Source organism: Macrobrachium rosenbergii, chromosome 36, assembly GCF_040412425.1.
Source record: "Macrobrachium rosenbergii isolate ZJJX-2024 chromosome 36, ASM4041242v1, whole genome shotgun sequence".
Taxonomy (NCBI): domain Eukaryota; kingdom Metazoa; phylum Arthropoda; class Malacostraca; order Decapoda; family Palaemonidae; genus Macrobrachium; species Macrobrachium rosenbergii.
The window spans coordinates 6070490-6091420 of record NC_089776.1 but is presented as its reverse complement, the minus strand read 5'-3'; the positions used below and the strand labels follow the sequence as shown (position 1 = coordinate 6091420).

At 40.4% G+C, this 20931-nt stretch overlaps 1 protein-coding gene across 2 annotated transcripts in view; it reads left to right on the top strand.

Moving 5' to 3' along the window:
* Positions 1 to 20931, top strand: part of cpa (F-actin-capping protein subunit alpha) — a 77946-nt gene that overhangs the window by 42635 nt on the left and 14380 nt on the right. For both annotated transcript variants that reach the window (XM_067134436.1, XM_067134437.1), the window contains exon 5: positions 1542 to 1692. In XM_067134436.1, coding sequence (XP_066990537.1) covers positions 1542 to 1692 — 151 coding nt within the window. The remainder of the gene's footprint in view (positions 1 to 1541; positions 1693 to 20931) is intronic.

The following is a 20931-nucleotide window of genomic DNA, read 5'->3' as shown; positions in this document are numbered from 1 at the left end:
CCCAGAGAGTAGTGTGGAGACAGCAGTTGAGATGAGAAAAGATTTTTGGGACTGATCAATTGTGCAGTATACTTTAGATATGGGTTTAGGGGCAAAGGTACAAGTAGCTAAATCTTTTGAGGGGTAGCTAAGCACCTCCCAGACCAGAAAGGGAGCTCAAGCTGCTTTGTTGAAGGGAGGGGCTATTGGGCAGGGTGGTAGAGTCAAAGGGCAGAACCGTAGGTAGCATCTGTCCTTTGGGAAAGATGAAGGATTCCATACATGGACTGTTGTCCATTGTTTTTAGATGTACTGAAGATGGTTGGGACACACACCTGAAAGGCGCATTCATTCCGGGAGTGTGGGTGAAGGACACACCATTGTACATTTAACTCATGACTTAATGCATAGTGCAGTAAAAATACAAGCATTTCATCAACAAAAACTTTTTGATCAAGGAGGTATATTTATTGAATAATTGCTTGCCACATTTCCCAATGGTATTTACATTTGAGTCAGCAAATATAAAGTTTCTCTAATGATAGAGCCAGCCTCTTCCTGGATTATGCATAAAGTACACACTTGAAATTTTAATCTTGAGACTATATAAATGCTCAAGAGCATTTAATATAACATGCTGTAGAACGTATTAGAAGTAGAGGTTCACAATGTACAATATATACTGATGAATCCAGATCTTCATCAGGAGTGGGATTTGCAGCCATATTACCCCTAACATTGCTGCTGTTTTCATACAAAGTTATGTGCCGTAGGATCAGCCATTAAAAATAAAGATATGTCATTGCAGAAATTTGTAATTTTCAGCAACTCTAAAAGTGCTATAGAAACCCTTATAAATTAAAATCCAGAGGTACCCTTGCACAATAAATTTTCACTTCGTTAGTTATATGAACAGTAAAAATGTAGAAATATGTTGGATGCCTGTCTTGTAGGTATTAAAAGAAATGAAGCTGAGAAAGCAGCCAAAGCTGCAACTGTTATTATGACAAGATTATGCATAGTTATTTATATTAGTGATTATATAACATATCTAAAACCCATTATGATCAGTAAATGGCAGAAGATAAAGAATATGGACCTGACAGTAATGGATTAAAACAAAAGCCAAGTGTCAAAATATGGAATTCATCATATCAAAAGGTAAGTCATTTAAGTAATTTTGACTCCTTTCAGATTGGGTCACTCTTGTTTGACCTGTGGATATTTTGTGAATAGCCCACATGATCAATCCCTATATGTACAGAATGTAAAGTAACACTAAGAGTTGAAAATTTTTTGTGTGAATGTCCAAAATGTATTTGACATTGGATGTCAAGTTTTGGAAACAAATCAAAGAAATTTTGTGAGAATTCCCTTCATGTTAATTAACCAAATTATGAAATTTTAAGAAGTCATAAACAAAATCTAAACAGACAAACCCTTCTGGTCAGCCATGTAACAACTAAATAAGTTAGCTCAGTGGGCAGGTTAAACTGCTAAAAAATGATGATAATTTTTAATTACTATTAGTGTAGTATTTGTGTTCATCTTCCACATTACAGGAATGGTCGGTGGCGTTCAACGTGGACAGTAACCTTAGGTGGGGGAAGTGTAGAGCTTAAAGGAGTTCTTAAAGTACAAGTCCACTATTATGAGGATGGAAACGTCCAGTTAGTCACATCCAAAGATGTCAAGGGTAATCTTACAGTCTCGGTAAGTAATTCTCAGTGAACATAATTGAGTTTACAATTATATTAATACAACTAAATTGCATACGATAAACAAAGATATGGTCACAGAATTCAACAAAGATGTTGGAAAACTGGGTTTTATTACAGTATTCCCTTGGTTATCCTCGTCTATCTGTAACTCAACATTTTTTCAAGCAACTGCAGCCTGCCAAAAATATATTAAAATAAATATATACAATGAATAAAAATGAATGAAAAGCCTTGTGTTGGGTTTAAAATGCTACATGGGGAGAAAAACATGATGGTAACACTGTTAACAGTTCATATAGCACAAAAGAGAGGGGTATTTTGGAGGGATAGACTGGAGCAGTCACATTCTGGAAGAAAGGGCTGGGAAGAACCTCATCTGCTTTGGAACTTTTGCAACTGTCATTGACCCAAAAGCAACAATGTCATATTGTTTATTGCCCTTCAGTGGTTGAGAGATGCATCTTGACTACAATTTATCATAGAGGTTTTATGGCTGGAAGAGTGCTTGGGAGCTTTGAATTTTATTAGCTCAAAATTACATCATACATCCTTTTGCTTACTTCCTTTGAGTCGCAGGTAGAGAGGCATCATGACTATTTCAAAGAAGTTTTGTTCTCTCATTGACTGCTTGTGTGTGAGTGTATAGATCAAACTCCACTGCTACTCAAGAGTCCTCCCTTGCCTCCAGTTGATGACTCCGACTGTGAGAGTGAGTTTGAGTACCTAAATTTGCAAACAAAATAAGACAAAATCATAGATTGAACATAAGAAATTAACATCTTTTCCAACTTGAAAGATGCTCTGACCTTGAAAATGCAACCCACTTTTGACAAGCAAAGATTTTGTTGGTATGTTGTGCACATTTGACTGTCTCAGCACATTTTTCCTTCATCCATTTTAAAAATGCTTTGTTTCTTTTTCCAATTTTATTGAGTTTAATAGTAGATAAGCTTTTTGGAAGTTGACTTACCAGCAAATTGAAAAACTTGAACAGATTACAAAGTAACATATCTGTATAAACTGCACAGCCATGTTGTGTTAGAACTTTTCTAGCCCATCAGTGTCCCAATCTGGGTATGTGTGCTTGTGTATACGCACATGTCTGTGTACTATATGCGGTTGTTTGCACCACAGTGTAAACTATAGTATGAACTTGGTGTACATTTGCTTGCCTTTCTCTTTCTCTGTCAGTGGATTATTCTGTTATTGCTATTTATATGCTGTGACATTTGAAAATTTATGAATCCATACTCATCCAAAACAAATCATAGTCTGCTGTCAGCTTGGGCAGTCATATATCATTGGTAGAAACCTTGTGTTAGCAGTTAATGCATCATGTTTATTGATAAACATGATTGTATAATTCACATTTTATTAAATGATATTAACCTCATAAAATAATAATGCACAATGGGAAATAGGGTGATAGTAAAGGACACTAATACAATTGCTTACGGAAGTGTAATTTGCATGTAATCAACAAATTAACTGAACTTTACAGTGTAAATTTTATTACATAGTATAGGATAAAGGTATTATCCAGTAATTGAATTCGATTAATGTAATTGTGTTAATCTATAAATTTAGTATATATTTACCAAAGGTTTCAACCAATTATATGCAGTAGTTTACAGTTTGCTTCAGTTGGTGTCAAGACTTCATAAATTTTTCTCTCTCTCTCTCTCTCTCTCTCTCTCTCTCTCTCTCTCTCTCTCTCTCTCTCTCAACATAAATCAGCATGTGTATGCTTACTGTATTTCTCTGTATATATACACATGCATCATGATTCTGTGTTTGCTCACCTTTCTTTTTCCTTTTTGGTTATTCTTATATAAAGACACAACAGTTTTGTGTAAGCTGCTTACCAAGTAATTACATAGCTACTAGTTTCTATTAATCGGCAGCTAGAATTTTGAAATTCGCGGTAGCACTACTTTTGTTTTGGCTAGGTGAGTGACCCCGCCCACTTTCGGGGTAAGAGAGGAACCAGCTTAGCAAACAATCTCAATATGTTTCTGCTGGCTGATGGCTGTGGTTACAGTGATTGGCAGCAACGGTTTTTTGGAATTTCTCTTCTCTTTTGATATTGGAATAGTTGGTGAAGTATTCTCTTTATGGTAGCCTTTTGATATTGGAATAGTTGGTGAAGTATTCTCTTTATTTAGGCACAATTAGTGTCAGGTTTTCATTGGAGACCAGTATTACCGATTTTGACGATTTTTTAGATTTTCTCTGACTCTTGACTTGTCAACAATGTCCGATTCGGGCTCTGAGAGTTTTAGGTATTGCAGTAAAGGCTGCAGTACAAGACTGACTAAAGCCTGCTATGACCCTCATACTCTTTGTACATGTTGCAGTGATCAAATATGTTTCCCTGATTTGACTTGTGAGGAATGTGTTTCATGGGATTCTAAAATGTGGAAGACTTTGAATAGTAATTTGACCAAATTAGACGGGGATAAAAAGAGGAAAGCAGCGGCTAGATAGTGATTCTCAAACTGGGTGCCGTGGCACCCTGGGGTGCCATGGACAGTGCCTAGGGGTGCCGCAAGATTGTCATGAATTTTGTCTTGGCTAGATCATCTCAATGAACATTCGTAAAAAAAACAGAAAGAAGCACATCGAGAGCTGAAGTAACTCCAAACAGTTTGAATCGAATGGACGCGCGAGATGCGTTCACAACACGCCCGAGATTGAAACTGGAGCCGTTTACTGGGCTAGTCTCCTTCCACTCCCCCCCCCACATCATCCGGTGGGGTTGGGTCTCCCACCAATTATATCAGCATTCCAAAGTTTGAAAAAATATATCTCGGACGTGTCGAAATTTAAGAGATTAAACCTTTTACAGTGTTTTGGTAAGTATAATGAAACTTCATTTTATCATAAAAATGTCATATTTTCATATAGTTATTATTGGTGTGTCTACTCTAATTATATATATATATATATATATATATATATATATATATATATATATATATATATATATATATATATATATATATATTCGCTATATATATATATATAATATATATATAATATATATATATATATATATATATATATATATAATTATATGTAGTATGGAAAATTTTCTTTATTAAATCATAAGTTAATTCATACCATATGGTGGGATGGTGAAGAATGCTGCCATGGGTGATTACATTAGTTAAACAATGTAAATTGAGAACCATTATTAGTAGAAGTTTTAGCTAGTCAAAAAACCTCTCAAAATTTTTTCTGATTATTCTGATTCTATGCCTTTGTTCCACCCATCCCCTTTCAATCTGTACCAATCACTCCGGGCTCTCTTATCGATCCCGACCTCATTGCCAGCCTTAAGTCCAGAATTAATGTTAAGTTTAGTTTACTTGTTGATACAATGGAGAAAATTGGTGCTTCTGTTAAAGCCCTAATGGACAAAGTAATTATCTGATGAATGTTATTGGAGGAGGTGGCTGCCTGTCCTGCTGATTCTCTAGGCCAAGGTCCCTGAAACTCCCCTAAACCTGGGAGGATCCAAACTGGCAGCCCAAAGGAGGTTGGTGGGGTCTGCCCATATATATCCCCTCATATATATAATTCCCATATATAGATGGAAAGGTGTCTCTATGGATAGTGGATTGTCTTTCATCTAGTATTTCCAGCAATGACTCCAGTCCTAGGATAATGGAGTTTTCAAGGTGATCTTGTCCTCTGAAGATATATATGCTTCTAGCTATTGTATTCCTATTAAGAAGGTTAAAGAAAATTTTCCTTCCTTATTAAAGTCCGAACATTTCATTCAGGATCATCAGATGGTAGTGGGACAAGTTCAGCCTTCTAAGGGTGCCATGGGTATGATCTTCTGCATTAGTTAGTCTGCTTCTAAACCATCTAAAAAAGATTGCCTAGAACAGTGATTTAGAGCTCACTAGCAAGAAGATTTTAGCTGTTCCTGTCTGCAAAATTTTTTCTGATAATCTTTGGCTGATTCTTTCCCAGTGGTGCCAGAACTTCCTTCTCCAGTTGAACGTGCCTCCTGTTCTGTCACCCGATCCCTGTCTCAATCTGTCTGTGCGACCATTGTCTCTGCACCCTGGCTCTCTTACCAAGTGCACGTTGGCTCCAGAGCAGCCGCTGGCACATACTTGCGCCCGTTGGCTCCCGAGAGCCCATCAGCTCCCAAGTGTCCATTGGCTCCTGAGTGCCCATTGGCTCCTGAGCGCCCGTTGGTGCCCGTTCACCTTTTGCAGCAAGACGTTCTGTTGGCACCTAAGTCTATTTCCGTTTCTGAGCACCCAATTTCGTATGTTTCTTCAGCAGCGCCTGTGTTTCCTTCTGTGCTGCCAACTCCTGCTCTGGCAGTTGCAGTTTCGCTCCCAGTTAAGTCTTTTCCTTCGTCTTCTGCAGCACAACAGGTTCCCTCTGTTTTGGATCCTTCTGTTCAGTCGATCCAACACAAATTGGATTATATCCTGGGTTTAATTCAGAAAGCCCCATCAGCTCCCCAGCCAATTGTGGAACTCTCGCCAATTTCATCTGAGGAGGAGGAGGAAGTGGATCCTGTTACCCCTCCTTCGGCGTATGCCTCTTTACTCAGATTTCTTCTGGTGACTTTTCCAGACTTCTCTCCTGCAGGTCCAGCTTCTCCGGCTACAATGTACCTAATGGATGATCAGTCGACTTCTACAAGGCTTCCTAAAATGGTACTGTCCTCCTCAGCTAAGAAAGCTCTCCATGAGGTGGAAAACTGGCTCTTGAGCAAGGGGGCCAGGTAAGAGCCTCTTATTGTTGTCCTCCGTCTAGTTTGTCGCAGAGAAGATAACTTTCTTATGCGACCGGAGAGGCCCCATCCATGGGAGCTTCTGCCTTCTCCCAGGAGACTTCTCCAGGTTAAGTGACTCCCCCAGATGGTCAGCATTCAATTCAGCCAAGATTTTGTTCTTGTCCTCAGAATTGGACTGCCTTATCAAGCACTTACTCAAGGTCTTGGAAGTTCTCAGCTTTCTCAGCTGGGCAGTAGGAGCTCTTGCCCATAAATTGAAGGATTGCCCTCATATCCTAGAAGACTTTTCTTCAGATTTTTCGGGGGTCATCTCTGGCCTAGATAAAGGTATTAGACACGGTCTGTTTGAATTATCCTTGCTGTTTGTGATGGGAATCCTCAAGAGGAGGGAGCTTTGGAGTTCCTACACCACAAAGGGAGTTACACCTTCCCAGAAGTCCGTGCTCTTCTTCTCTCCTCTTGATAAGAAGCACCTTTTCCTTCAAGCAATTGTGCTGCAGACTGCTTCTGATCTGCAGAAAAAGTCTACTCAGGACCTTCTTACACAATCAGCAAGATGACCTAGAGAGTCTCCGGCCTTCACCTCTGGGACAGTTTCTCCAGTTCAACCCCATCCCTTTCAGGGTAGAGGCAGACAAAGAGGCTTCCCCAGACCTCGCGGAAATGCCCGTTGCACCCCCCAGAGCAATCAAGAAGTCCTCCAATAAACCACCTGCACATAAGTGAGGATCTAGTCCTCCCCACACCTGTGGGGGCCAAGACTCTTCCACTTTTGGGAACATTTGGAAGCGAGAGGAGCGGAGAGTTGGATTGTTCAAGTCCTGAGAGAGTGCTATTTGATCCCGTTCTTGAAGAAACCTCCCTTAACCAACAAGCCTGTATTATTGACGACCTACTCGTCAAACTCCGAGAAGTTTTCAGCCCTCTCCCAAGAAGTGACAGCTCTCCTCGAAAAAGAAGCAGTCGAACTAGTCGAGGACACCTCCTCTCCGGGTTTCTACAATTGGCTGTTTGCAGTCCCCAAAGTCTCAGGGGGCTGGAGGCCAGTTCTGGATGTAAGTGCTCTGACCTTGTAAGTGCAGAAAACAAAATTCAAGATGGTGACGTCCCAGTCCGTCCCTGCATCCATTCGTCTGGAAGATTGGATGATCTCAATAAACATGAAAGACACCTACTTCCATGTCCCAATTCAACAGGACTCGAAGTTTTTAAGGTTCATGTTCCAGCACAAAGTGTACTAGTTGAGAGCCCTTTGCTTCGGTCTGTTGATGGCCCCACAGGTATTCACACGTGTTCTAACCCCAATAGCAAAATAGTTACACTTGATGGGGATCAACATTTCGCTGTATCTTGACGATTGGCTTATTCGCTCCGAGTGGAAGGAAAAATGTGTGGAGGACCTTCACAAGGCCCTTCCTCTTGCCCAGGATTTGGGCCTCTTGATAAATTTCCCAAAGTCTCAACTGACTCCTTCTCAGGAGATAGCTTATTTGGGGACGAGGAGAAACTCTTGGATTTTTTGGGCTTTTCCCTCCCCCCCCAAAGGATAGACTCATGCCTTCAGAAGGTAGACTTCTTGCCCTTCAGTCCTGTTCTGCGAACAGCTGGATGAGCCTGTATGGGACTGTCTTATCCATGGAACAGTTTGTGTCCTTGGGAAGGCTACACATGAGAAACTTAGTTCTTTCTGAAAATCAACTGAAACAGAAAGAAATATCCGGATTCTTTTGTTTTTCCAATAACGAGGGAAATAAAAGAGGATCTTGCTTGGTGAAATTCAAGAGACAAGCTCCCTCAAGGGAAATCGCTCTTCCCTGTGAACCCTGACCTAGTGTTTTATTCAGATGCATCAGACTAGATTGGGGAGCCCTCCTGGGAGACGAAGTTTCAGGTCTTTGGACTTCAGAACAGATGAAGTGGCACATCATTGTGAAAGAATTGACGGCAATTCACTGGGGATTGCAAGCGTTTGCATTGGAGGTGTCCGGGAAGACAGTGTCCATCCACTCAGACAACACCACGGCTCTGTCCTATGTCAGAAAACAAGGGGGAACTCATTCATTTACCCTTTGCCAAGCAGCAAGAGCCCTGCTCATTTGGGGGATCAGAATCAAACCCAGATCCTAACCAAATTTATTCAGGGAAAGTTCAACGTGTTAGCAGACAAACTCAGCCGTCGAAAACAAGTTCTCCCCACGGAATGGATTCTCGACCCTCTCGCATGCCTAGAGTCGTGGAAACTGTGGGAAAGGCCGGTTCTAGATCTGTTTGTGACTGCAAAGAACTATCGTCTCCCTCTGTATTGTTCACCAGCGCCAGATCCACAAGCGTGGGCGACGGATGCAATGCTTTTAGACTGGTCAAACGTGGACCTTTATGACTTCCCCCCATTCAAGATGGTGAGAGAAGTATTAGAGTTCAGGAATCATTGGAATGTAAAGATGACTTTAGTAGCCCCATTCTGGCCAGCACGGGAGTGGTTCCCAGACTTGCTGGAACTTCTCATGGATTTTCCGAGGCTGTTGCCTCAAAAACCCAATCTACTCAAACAACCACATTTCAGAAGGTTCCATCAAGGACTGTCCACTGGTTCTAACCATGTTCAGACTGTCTACAGATTGGTTTGAACAAAAGAACAAAAGGATTTTCAAAGGCAGTTGCAGACACTATTGCTCTTTATAGATGCCATTCCCTTGAGCAAGTTTATCAAACCAAGTGGACAGTCATCCGTGACTGGTGCAGGAGACACAACATCTTGTCTTCTAAGACATCTGTAGCTGAAATAGGTGATATCCGAATCCATTTAAAGTCTTCCAGGAGTCTTTCTACCTCGACCATTAAAGGCTACAGGGCAATGTTGAGCTCTGTATTTAGTCATAGGGGTTTAGATCTCTCTGCTAATAAGGATCTTTCTGATCTCATCAAGTTGTTCGACATGACCAAACAGAAAGAAGGTAAGCTAGTAGCCTGGAATTTAGACGTGGTACTAAAGTGGCTGTTGCAACCACGTTTTGAACCTCTGCAATCTATCTCCTTAAGAGACCTAACTAGGAAGACACTGTTCCCAGTAGCGTTAGCGACTGCCAAGAGGGTAAGTGAGCTACAAGCTTTTGATAAAAAGATTGGGTCCTCTCAAGGTAATGCAATTTGCTCATTTACTTTAGGATTCTTAGCTAAGAATGAGTCCCCTTCCAATCCCTGGCCTAGCTCATTCATTATTAAAAGTTTAATAGATATTCTAGGGCATTGAAATACTATTTACTGAGAAGAGAAAAGATCCATGGGCCTTTGAGTAACCTTTGAAGCTCAGTAAAGAATCCTTCTCGCCTCTTTCGACAAATGCCGTGGCATTTTTATTAAAGGTATAATTCTAGAGGCGCACTCTCAAATTGAGGAGGATGTGTTGCCCTTAGTGAAAGTTGAAGCGCATGAAGTGAGGGCGGTTGCCATGTCCCTGGCTTTTAGGCATAATTTGTCTATTACTTCTTATACAACCAACATTTTGGAAATGCAAATCAGTGTTTGCAGCTCAGTATTTGTGTGACATTGAAACTGTTTATGAAAATTGCAGTAGCTTGGGTTTTATTTTGATTGCTGGTATGGTGTTGGGAGAAGGAATGTAGGAAGTCTTTCTTAATCCTTCCTATTTTTCGCCTTGATTCATGTTGCCGAGTTGTAGGGGAGCCTGGGGGTGCTTGGTATTTGGAGCTCACCAGTTTTGCCCATAAATGGTTGGGTAATGGTATGCTTTAACGTTTGGCTATAGGCAATTGTGTTTTTTATTCTCTGGTTTTGTTTTTTGGTACTGTGCCAAGGGCCAGAGCAATTTTGTTATTCGTTATGTGCAATTGGAGACTCCTTTGCAACACCACAAAGGAATCCCGCTAATGTAGCAGGCAACTCCTGGCTACACCGCCACACCTCTATGCGTTGAGATGAGTACCATCCAGAGACAGTACTTTCCTGTAGCAGCTCTCTCAACAGGTAAGGAACCAGCAAGCATTTTAACTACACTAGCAATTCTTCTATTTCTTTTACATTACAGTTTTTAATGTATTAGGATAGATAATCCATGCATCCCACCTCCTGTAATGTGGGATTCAGCTATGTAATTACTTGGTAAGTAGCTTATATAAAAATTACATTTTTATAATAAAATAGTTTTATATATACTTACCAAGTAATTACATAATCAAAGCCCTCCCTCCTCCCCTCGCATGGTTAGGAAGGCATAAACATATTGAGATCGTTTGCTAAGCTGGTTCCCCTCTTACCCTGAAAGTGGGTGGGGTTCCTCGCCTAGCCAAAACAAAAGTAGAGCTACCGCAAATTTCAGAATTCTAGCTGCCGGTTAATAGAAACTAATAGGTATGTAATTGTTTGATAAGTATATATAAAACTTTATTTTTATTATAAAAATGTCATATTTTTCAAGTCTTGCCCATACAGTATGCTGTATGCAGTTTTCAGTTTTGGCATTACATATTATATAAAGTATACTTAACAGTTTAGTTTTATTTTTTTATTCTGTGTAGTTAATAAATATTGTGATGTGACAAAATAGAAAAAAATTGTTACAGAATTGCTGTTGTACTTCCATGGAGTGTTTTTTTACTCATGCCACAAATTTCCAGTATCCATAAGGGTCTTGGGTCTTGTATCTATTATTGCAGATAATTGAGGGAATACTGTATTTTAATTTGGATTATTCTGGCCATTTCTGATGGAGTTAATTAAGTAAACTTAGACTGAAAATGAACATGAAACATATAAATGGAGATAATTGTGTGGTCTGGTTGGAAGCATTCTCTTACATAAGAGGTCCTTGGGTCGATCATATTATGATTAACCCAAGAGGTCTTGGGTTCAGTCCTGTTGAGTGGTAGAAATTTATTTTCCTTATATTTGTTATGCAAAGTATGTCAATTTAAGAAGCTTACAAGTTGTTGTTAGTTCTTCATGTCCCCAAAGGAATATTTTCCTGAGCTAGGTCTCCATGCAGTAAAACTTTCATCATCTGCCAATCAGGAAAGATCTTATAAATTGCCACATTTGAGAAAATTCCAACAGAATGTTCACATGCTTAATTGGACTGCATAGAAACTGTCATTCTGTTTCTTGTGAGCTAGAGGCTTTTCAAGAGCAGCTAGGGAACCATCCTCCAGTCTTGAGTGCCCTACATTTGTTAGACTCCATCAACAAGAGTCCTCAGTTACTGATCTTGGTGCTTGAACATAGGGATTTTCAGCTCCCGTACCTCTGTAGAACCTAATTGAGTTCTTACAGTATCTCAGGTTTGCAAAGCCACTTTCTGGTCCAGGGCTTAAAGTATGTTGCTTTATGTTGTCTTCAGTTCTCGGACACTCTAACTTGAATATTGCTTGTGAGTTTGATTGAGGTCCACTGTTCTTTTGAGCTGGAATCCCTAAAATCTTCCTGTCATTATTTAGTATGGAATTGGGACATAGGCCTTAAATTTGACATTACCTCACTTTGAGCCTTTGGATAAAGCCTCCTTTAAGAACTTTGAAAATTCTTTTTCCTTTAGCTCTTGCTGCAGCAAAATGTATTAATGAGCTTCAAGCCCTTTCCTATAAAGCTTGGTTCAAGAGGGCATGTCTTTTTTTTTTTCTATTGTTTAAGGCTAAAAGCGTCAAAGTGAAGCCCTTCCCACATTTGTGATGGTGCCTAATATAACTGCTTTTCATAGGCAGTGAAGAGGGCTCTGCTATGTCCAGCTATAGATCTAAGGATGTATTTAGAAAGAAGAAAAGTTGAAAATTATTTATTCTGGTGTTAGAAGGCCAAAGAATGCTTTTTTTTTTCTACATTGTTTAATCAAGTCAGCACACTTAGTCGAATCCTGATCATTTGCCATTTTTTTAAAATACTGTAAATCCTTGTAACATCCTTACTGTAAGCATGTCTTTTGATTTTGTTAACTTTTTGGTAAAGAAGGTTTCAGTGCAGCTCAGTGGATGTTGAACTCATTTTTACCATGCTTTGTTTGCAATACATCAAATTTCGTATGAGAATTGTAAAGCCTTTTGTCCTGTCGTCACATCAGAAATTATTTTCTCTTGAACCAGATATGAGAGAATCTTCCTTTTACCTCTATATTCAGGTTGTTGAGAAATCCCAGTGTTGAGTTTGGGGAGCACAGAGGTACACATTAGTGTATAGGAGCATATCTTAATATCTGAGGGTGTTCATTGTCTGTAGTTTTGGACTTATATCTGTGGGCTTTCAACTCTAGCACAGGAGTCATTAGTACTGTACAAGATATAAGAGTCCTTTTTCCTGGTAAGGATCCTCCAACAAGTCTCTCTATGAGGACATGACAACCTGCCGTGGATCCACCATCTGGGGACGGTATTCGTAGGAAGGGTCACACAATAGGCAAGAATGTTTAGAAGCTTTTTTCCCTTTCAAAAAAGCTTTTGGTTTGCTTGACTGAGCGGATGTTTCTCTGGCTGCACTAACCTACCATCCTTACTCAATGTGGTAGTTAGTTAATGTGAACAGTATTGAAATTAATGAACGTTGTTTTGAGACAATTAATTACTTGAAGAACAAACATTCCGATGCTGCCTGGTGGGGAACAGGTGATTACAGACAGTCCATTTGGGTCAGCCAAGCGTTATTCTTATATTTATTTTTAATACTGATTGCACATAATTTTATCATTAAAATTTTCATCACTTGAAAATATGAAATTGGAAGGTATGAAATCAGAATCAAATTGAAAAGATAGAATAGGTAGAGAATGAATTTAAGAGATGTGGACTAGAGTTCTTGGCTGTTTGTTAAACACCACAAACAAATTAGAAGAGGTTGGGAGGAGGTTAATGTGTTTTTATATTCAGGAAAAGCAGATGGAATTGGTGGAGTAGGCATGATCCTACCACCAAATGTAGAAAAGGGACTAACTGCCATTAGAACAGTGAGAAGTAGGTTAATGCTTGAGAGATCTAAATCAAATGCATGCAGATATGAGCATTATATTGTGTGCTACACACCAACAAATTGACTCTTCTAACCCCTTGTATTCAGTCATGATTGAGTGAGGCATAATACAGGCAGTGCCTGGTTATCAGCGGGGGTTACAGTCCGACGTTGTAACGATAAGTGAAAATCGCCGATAACCGGAGATCAGTGCCTCTGTTAGGTATGTATCAGCACCAATACCCAATTATTGGGCTGATAAGTGGAAATCGGCGCATGTCGGCACCGAAAATCTCCAATTTTCATTGCTAGACAACCACCGTAAAACCAGGGTACCGATAACCAGGGACTGCCTGTAATAGCTTTTGGGGTGCTATCCAAATCAGTTCAGGTGAGAATTTGTATTTCCTGCCATATAGTTTGAACAAATTTTGCTGGAAAATGTTCAAATCACTTAAAATGGCCATAAATTACTTTTGAGCAATTCTTATGGCAACACTCATGCCACAGCTGGTGAAATGAGGAAGAACAGTCTCATATGCAATGTCATAGGAAAGGTACTTTATCTCCCTGTCCCATAAATATACACAGGGTTTGTTGCTGGTTTTAGTTTAGAAAAACATATAACTCACTAAAGGGTATGTACTACATCTCCCCATCCCAGTACATCTCATAAATATTTGTCTATTGATGTACTCGGGGATTGTTGCTGATTTTAGTTCTTATCTGTTATGATATTATGAGTTGAAATTATAATTTTGCAAGATAAAATTTTTGAAAAATTATTAGAAAGTACACATATAACTAAAAAATTTATATTTTTACAATTGTCGTGGAAAAGGGCCCCCACATTGGGTTGGACATACTCCCTTTCAACTTCCCATAGAAGAGAGAAAATTTTCTAGAATTTAATTTCTTATACCATGTGCATTTGCATATCTTCCTCTTTCCATTGGGGTGTTTTTCTCAAAGTGGCCAACTTTAAAGTTTGCCCAATCTCAGGGTGTTCTCAGTGTAAATTTTTGCCTGGCCTATAAGAGTTAAAAAGTAAAAGATGAATTTTCATTGAACTGTAGAATTATTATAGATAAAATACCATGAGATGAATGTGAAAGTTGGTAGAAACAATGAAGGTATGTAGAACCTGCTTACAAAAATCGGGTGCAGTGTACTTGTCGTGTTGCATAATCTTTTAATCAGAGGCGCTCTTTGGCACCCCCTCGAGTTGGGACCACCTTGATGTGGTGAGGGCCTCTTGAACCCCTAGAATTTGTTCCCAGGAGAGTCCAAGAGTCCTAAATATCATTGTATATTAGTTTAGCTGAATTTTTGTGGAATTTTCCACTTTTGGTAAAATTTATTGGACCTCATGAATAGGAAAGGGTATCAATAGCTGGGACTGGATATATGTCTGAAGCTAAATAGTGGGAACTGTGGTAGGATCATCAACTACCTAATAATGTTTGGACCTGAGAGATATCGGATTGATAACTCAAGGGTGGAACTATTTTGCAGGTCTGGGCCACATATCCCATGGGGATTTGGTTTTGGGGATAGGACTCGGCGTTCTATCCGGTTTGCCCATAATACGATTAGGGTGGGGTTGATTGTGTTCTTGTAATACTCTCAGTCCCAGCAAGCAGGGTTGGCTTACACTTAGGCCATGCTAATTGTGTTGTGCCATCTCCTGTGGGGTAGGGTAAGGGGCAGGTATTTGGGAGTCAGCTCTCAGTTGTGCCACTGGTTGAAGAATAAACTCCATGAAAGGCTGGTGTTATCTTTTTGAGGTTTTCAGGTTTATTTTTTTTTAATCTAGCTTTATGAATAATCGGAATAAAGATTCCAGCGCCCCTGGCCCCTCTGATGATGCCTTTTCAGCTTAGTTTATGACCACTGCAACTTTCTCTGATAACCTTTCTTTGGAAAAGGCTAGGAAACCTAGTGTAATTACACTAGGACCTTATTCTCCAGCATGGAGCAAAGGGAAATTGACTAGAAATGCACATGTGAAATAGGACCAGGAATATTTGAAACCTCTTATGATAAGTGTTTGACCTTTAATCTGAAAGATTCTAATTGCATTATTTTTAATGCATATAGATATACAGGCAGTCCCCAGTTAACGGCAGGCTTGATTAACGGCGATCCAGTTTTACGGTGCTTGTTTAGCGATGAGAATCGGCAATTTTCGGTGCCAAAAATTGCCACTTTCCGTTTATCGGTGCTGATAATTGGGTATTGGTGCCGATAGCCAAAAAAGCGCAGAAAATCATTGATTTTCAGTTATCATACCGTCAGAATGGAACCCCCGCCGATAACCGGGGACTGCATGTATTGGGAAGTGTTGTGGCCAAGAGCCGAAGATACCACCTGAAGGTCGAGGAAAACTGACAGTAGAATTGACCTCAGCAAAGAAAAGTGAAAAATTAAAAGCATTATCGCACCTTGGAGGAGTTAAAGTAGACTGCTCAGTACATGCTTTTTTGGAATTGCACCAAGGGAATGATATTTGTGACGTACTCAGAAGAGAAGCTGGTAAAAGAATTAAAGGATCAGGGTGTAATTAGAGTTCAAAGCACGATTCCCTAATGTCATAAAAGTAGCATGGTTACGTTTTAAGGTAAAGCATTATATCCCAAGACTGAGGAGATGTTTTTATTGCCAAGAATGTGGACATATATTAGGGTCTGTAGGCAGAAGTTAAAAGGCAAGCCTGCCACATGTGTTAAAGGTAGTGAACTAGAGCATGGTGTATGTTACAAAGAAGCAAGATGTATACATCGTGGAGAGAATCGTCCATCTTCAGAGAACTGTGATGTGTACATCATGGAAAAGGAGATACAGACATTGAGGGTAACTGAACGTATCTTATTTCGAGAGGCAAAAGAGAAAGTATTAAGTCAGTATGTTAGACCCGGAATATCCTTTTCCATTATTGCTGCTACCAGAGGTGCTTTGCTTGGCAATGTAAGGGGAAGATCAGTGGCAACCTGTACTCCCGCCTCATTGGAGGTTGTGCCAGTGGTCTCTGGCACTCCTGCCTCTTCAGAGGCTGTGCCAGTGGTTTCTGGCACTCTGCCCCTTTGGAGGCTGAACCAGTGGTTTCTGGCACTTCTGCCTCTTTGGAGGCAGCGCCAGTGGTTTCCGAATAATGTGTTCACAAAAATTTGCAACAAAATGAAACACGGAAATGTGAAATGTTTAAAAGGGGAGGCACTGTAATATGCATTAAAAAATTTTGATATTTTGCCGTGTTGACATTAATATTAATATTGGAAAATTAGTAATGGTTTTTTTTGTAAAATAACAAAAATACAGTAATTAGCAAATATTTATCAAAAAAAAAATCTGCGAATTACCAAATTTTTTGCAAATTCTTTATAAAATTCATTATTTGGATTCTTTCTTACTGCTAAAGTAAAACTTGCCTTGCTTCCCTTTTCGTAGTGGGATGTCAAGAAGAATTATGACAAGAACAAAATCATTTCAGACCCACCTGGTGGAGAACAGGTGAACTAGACATTCTATCTGGTTCAGCCAAGCATTCTAATTGTAATTTGAATGCTGACTGCACCTCACTAGTGCAAAGATGTAAGTTATCTTTAAAAAGTAGGTAAATATCCAAATAAATTTTATTATGAAAATTTATGTAAAGCTTCTTGAATATGAACATCTGAGATGCTTTGCAAATAAATGTGTGGATAGATTTGCTGATGTAGAAACAATGTAATTGCTGTTCTAGAAACTACAAAAGCAGACGGTACTTAAAGAAAAATTTCTTAAAGGACATGAATTCAAAGTAGAATGTTTCAACTAAAATCTACAAAGTGAAGTTGAAGTGCAAGAGGAGACAGAATTATCTAGAAAAACAAGATTATGCTGAGAGACCCTTGTATTTGGGCAGAGGCATTGGTGTTAGGGTAGCCCACAGAATTATTAATGAGTGAATTCATAGTTTTTAAAGTGAAACTACAGTATACTGACTAGACATTTGGAAATTGCAAGTCATAGTAAAGGTATCAAAGAAGGCGATACAGTAACTATAGAGGCGGAACACTCGAGTTGGTTGTGACAGGAATATTCAATATGTTTATTCTCAGTAGGTTGGCAAATGAAATTGATAGAATGCTTAGAGAATAAAAAGGTAGTTTTATATAAGTAACTTACCAGTTAATTACAGTGCTATTAGTTTCACTCACTCTTCAGCTAAAATTTTGAATTTGGCGGGTTGCGCTATTTTGTTTTGCCAGGTGATTAACCCCACCCACTTTCGGCATGAGAGAGGAACAATTAGCAAAAGGATTCAATTTGCTTCGCTGACTGATGGCTGTACACCAGCTTTTAGCAGCAGCTCTGATTTTGGAATTCGTCATTTCCGATTATCTTTTTATCGTTTTGGTGAAGCATTCTTGCTTTCATAGCCTTTTGGCATTCTTAGATAGAGTTAGATTGTTTTATCATTGTTGTGACAACTTGGTGTTATAGTTTTAAGCTGGGTTCTTGGTAGATCAGTGGGGTATACTAGTATACTAAAGATATTACACAACTTACATTAAGTACAACAAAAAAATTGGACTCTGGCCTTGAGGTTAGCTAAAACTATGAACATCAAAATATGGCTGAAGCCCTACTTCAAGAGGAGAGTGATTAGGTAAACCCTGGGGTTTAACTTAATTGTATTTACAAAAGAAAACACATATCAGAAGAATGGTAGCGTAATTCTGGTGTAATAAGATGAAGAGCAAATGACTGGGGATTTGCTGGAGGAAACATGTTGGGGTGCCCACTTCAAAGGGTGTGGCAAACAATGTAGTGGGGGCCACTACACACACAAGATGATGCAAAGATCCACAGCTGACTAACTCCTAATCTGTAATCGAAACACTTATGGTTACTCAACCGAAAATAGCACTGTAATGAAGGAATCGAGGAATTGCATAGAAGATACCTAGACTGAACTCAATTCCAGTAACTTGAATATTTTTACTATATACGTTACACTTCTCGTCAATGCTTCGCAAATTAAATGGCACAAATATAAAAAGCAGTACAGGCCTCACTGTAGGTATATTGCACTATGAAAAAAAAGCAGAAAAATATAGACGAATAGGACATGACTGATGAAAAAGACCTTAAACCCGGCACTTTACCTTACTTAGGAGCTGAAGTTTTCTTCTTATGGGGGCCAGCGAGAGGGAGGGCAAGTGACTAATTTCACAGTAAAAGTTAATTTGCTTACTGCCAGCCACATGTTAGTATAGGCAGTTTAATGGAGCAAGGGGTAGGACATCCGTCCTCTGGCAGTGTCCGAGCAATTCTAAGACCGAGCATCTCTCTCCAAGACCCTTTATAACTTTCGGGAATTATGTCTTTCCTCCTCTTAGTGGCGTTGGGATCGTTCTGCCTACATGGCAATGCGGGCAGCATGGCTGAAGTTTCAAGATGGCAGAACGCAGATGTTCAGTTCGCCTTGGGCGACGATTAACTCTGACCAGTCCCGCACCTGGAATTGAAGAAGTTTTGGCAGCACTTGGACAAGAAAAAAATTCAAGTGGTTCCCCTCCAAGGCAGTGGTGAGATAGAGGTTTTATATAGGCAAAATTGTCTACAGTTAATCATACTGAATTAAATGAATTAGTTGCTTAGTCCTTATTTAATTTTACTCACTGACTGGAAGATGGCACATGAGAAATACTCTTGGTCAGTCGGACTTATACCTTATGTATTGATTGTGACTGTAGTTGACTTGTTTGCAAAATGTCAGACTCAAGTTCGACTTTGAAAAGGCGTGCAGGTGATGTGTCGCGTTTTTAGTGCCATGTAAGAGATTCAATGAGCCTATATGCAGTCCTCTTCTGTTGTGCAGTCACTGGGACAGCCCAGAGCATTTTCCTTACGTACCTCCCTTGGTGGAGAGTCAGAGTGCAGCTTCCAAGCGCTCCTCTTCTAAAGCATCATCTTCTGAGCGTCCGATACTCCTCTGGCTCTTGAGCGCCCTGCAGTTTCTGAAGCTTCCTTGAGTGCCAAATGCCCAGTTTCGTCCGAGCGCCCAAAATCGTGTAAGCGCTTGTTGGCGCCTGCTTGCCCTTCTGTGTCAGAGCGCCCAAGCACCCACCATTGCCTGACCACTCAGTGATTCATGGATGTCCAGCAGGGAGAAAGTGCCCAACGGCGCCCAAGCTCCCTTCAGCGACAGAGCTCCCATTGGCACTTGAGCACCCTCCCACCAATCGTCATGCTTCTGCTGTCGGTGCTTCGGGACTGACTGCTGTGGGTGATTCTCAACCAGTTAAACTTCCAGCACCTTCTTCCGTGCATCAGTCTCCCGTACTTCGGGTTTTACCCACTTCTAGCACGCAAGCATCCACCATTGTGGACCCAATTCAGAGCAAGCTCGACAGTATTTTGAGCCTACTCAGGAAGGCTCCATCAGCCCCCCAAACTATGGACTTGGCTTTCTATCCTGTATTATCCTTGGACAAGGAGGAAGAGGTTCTTTCTCAAGATGCACGTCCTTCTTCCCCAAGACCTTCTTGCCCAATCTTCTAGGGGGGGCCTAAACAGGTACCCGCTCATGCCGCTAGGATAGTGTCTCCTCTGCAGACGTGTCCCTTTCATGGCAGCAGACAGAGATCTTTCTCTAGATCTCTCCCTTCCGGCAGGTTCGTCTCAAGCCATTAAAAAATCCTCAACCTGATCTGTCTCTCGCAAGTGAGAATTTCATCCTCCGAACTTCTGTAAGAGCCAGGCTCCTTCTTTTGTCTTTGTCTCCTTTAGCTTATGCGTCTTTGTTAAGGTATCTTCTTGCTGCCTTCCCGAGTTTCTTTTCCCCTGCAGCACCTTTACCCTCCTCTGCTTTTCTTATGGAGGCCCAGTCTTCTGATTCTTTGAGGCTGCCCAAATTAGTGCTTTTTTCTTCTGCTAAGAAAGCCTTCAGTGATATTGATGGATGGCTAGCGGAGAAGAGGGACCAGGGTAGAGCCATCTTCAGCTTTCCCCTTGGAGATTGTGTAAGAGGAGACAGTTATCTTATGCTATCAGGGAATTTCCTTCCCTGGGAGTTTCTGCCTCCTCCCAGGGGGGATTCTGCTCGCAGATCTGGTTTTGTGTCAGCGAAGATTATGTTCAGTTCGTCGGAACTCGTCCACCTTCTTAAGAACTTTAAAGGATTTGAGGTTTTGAGTTTCCTTGACTGGGCCGTGGGCTCCCTAGCCCGTAAGATTAAGGACTGCCCTGTTGTTCCTGAAGATCATGCCTCTGACTGGCTGGGAGTTCTCTCGTTCATTGACAAAGGGATCAGGGATGGTTCCTAGGAGTTAGTTTCCCTTTACACAATGGGAGTCCTTAAAAAGAGGAAACTGTGGTGTTCCTACACCTCTAAGGGGGTAACTCCCTCACAGAAGTTGGCACTTTTGTTTTCCCCACTGGACCGTCACCACTTGTTCCTGCAGGCCACAGTTCTTGTGATTCCTTCAGATCTAAAGAAGAAGAGCACCCAAGACCTTCTTGCCCAATCTT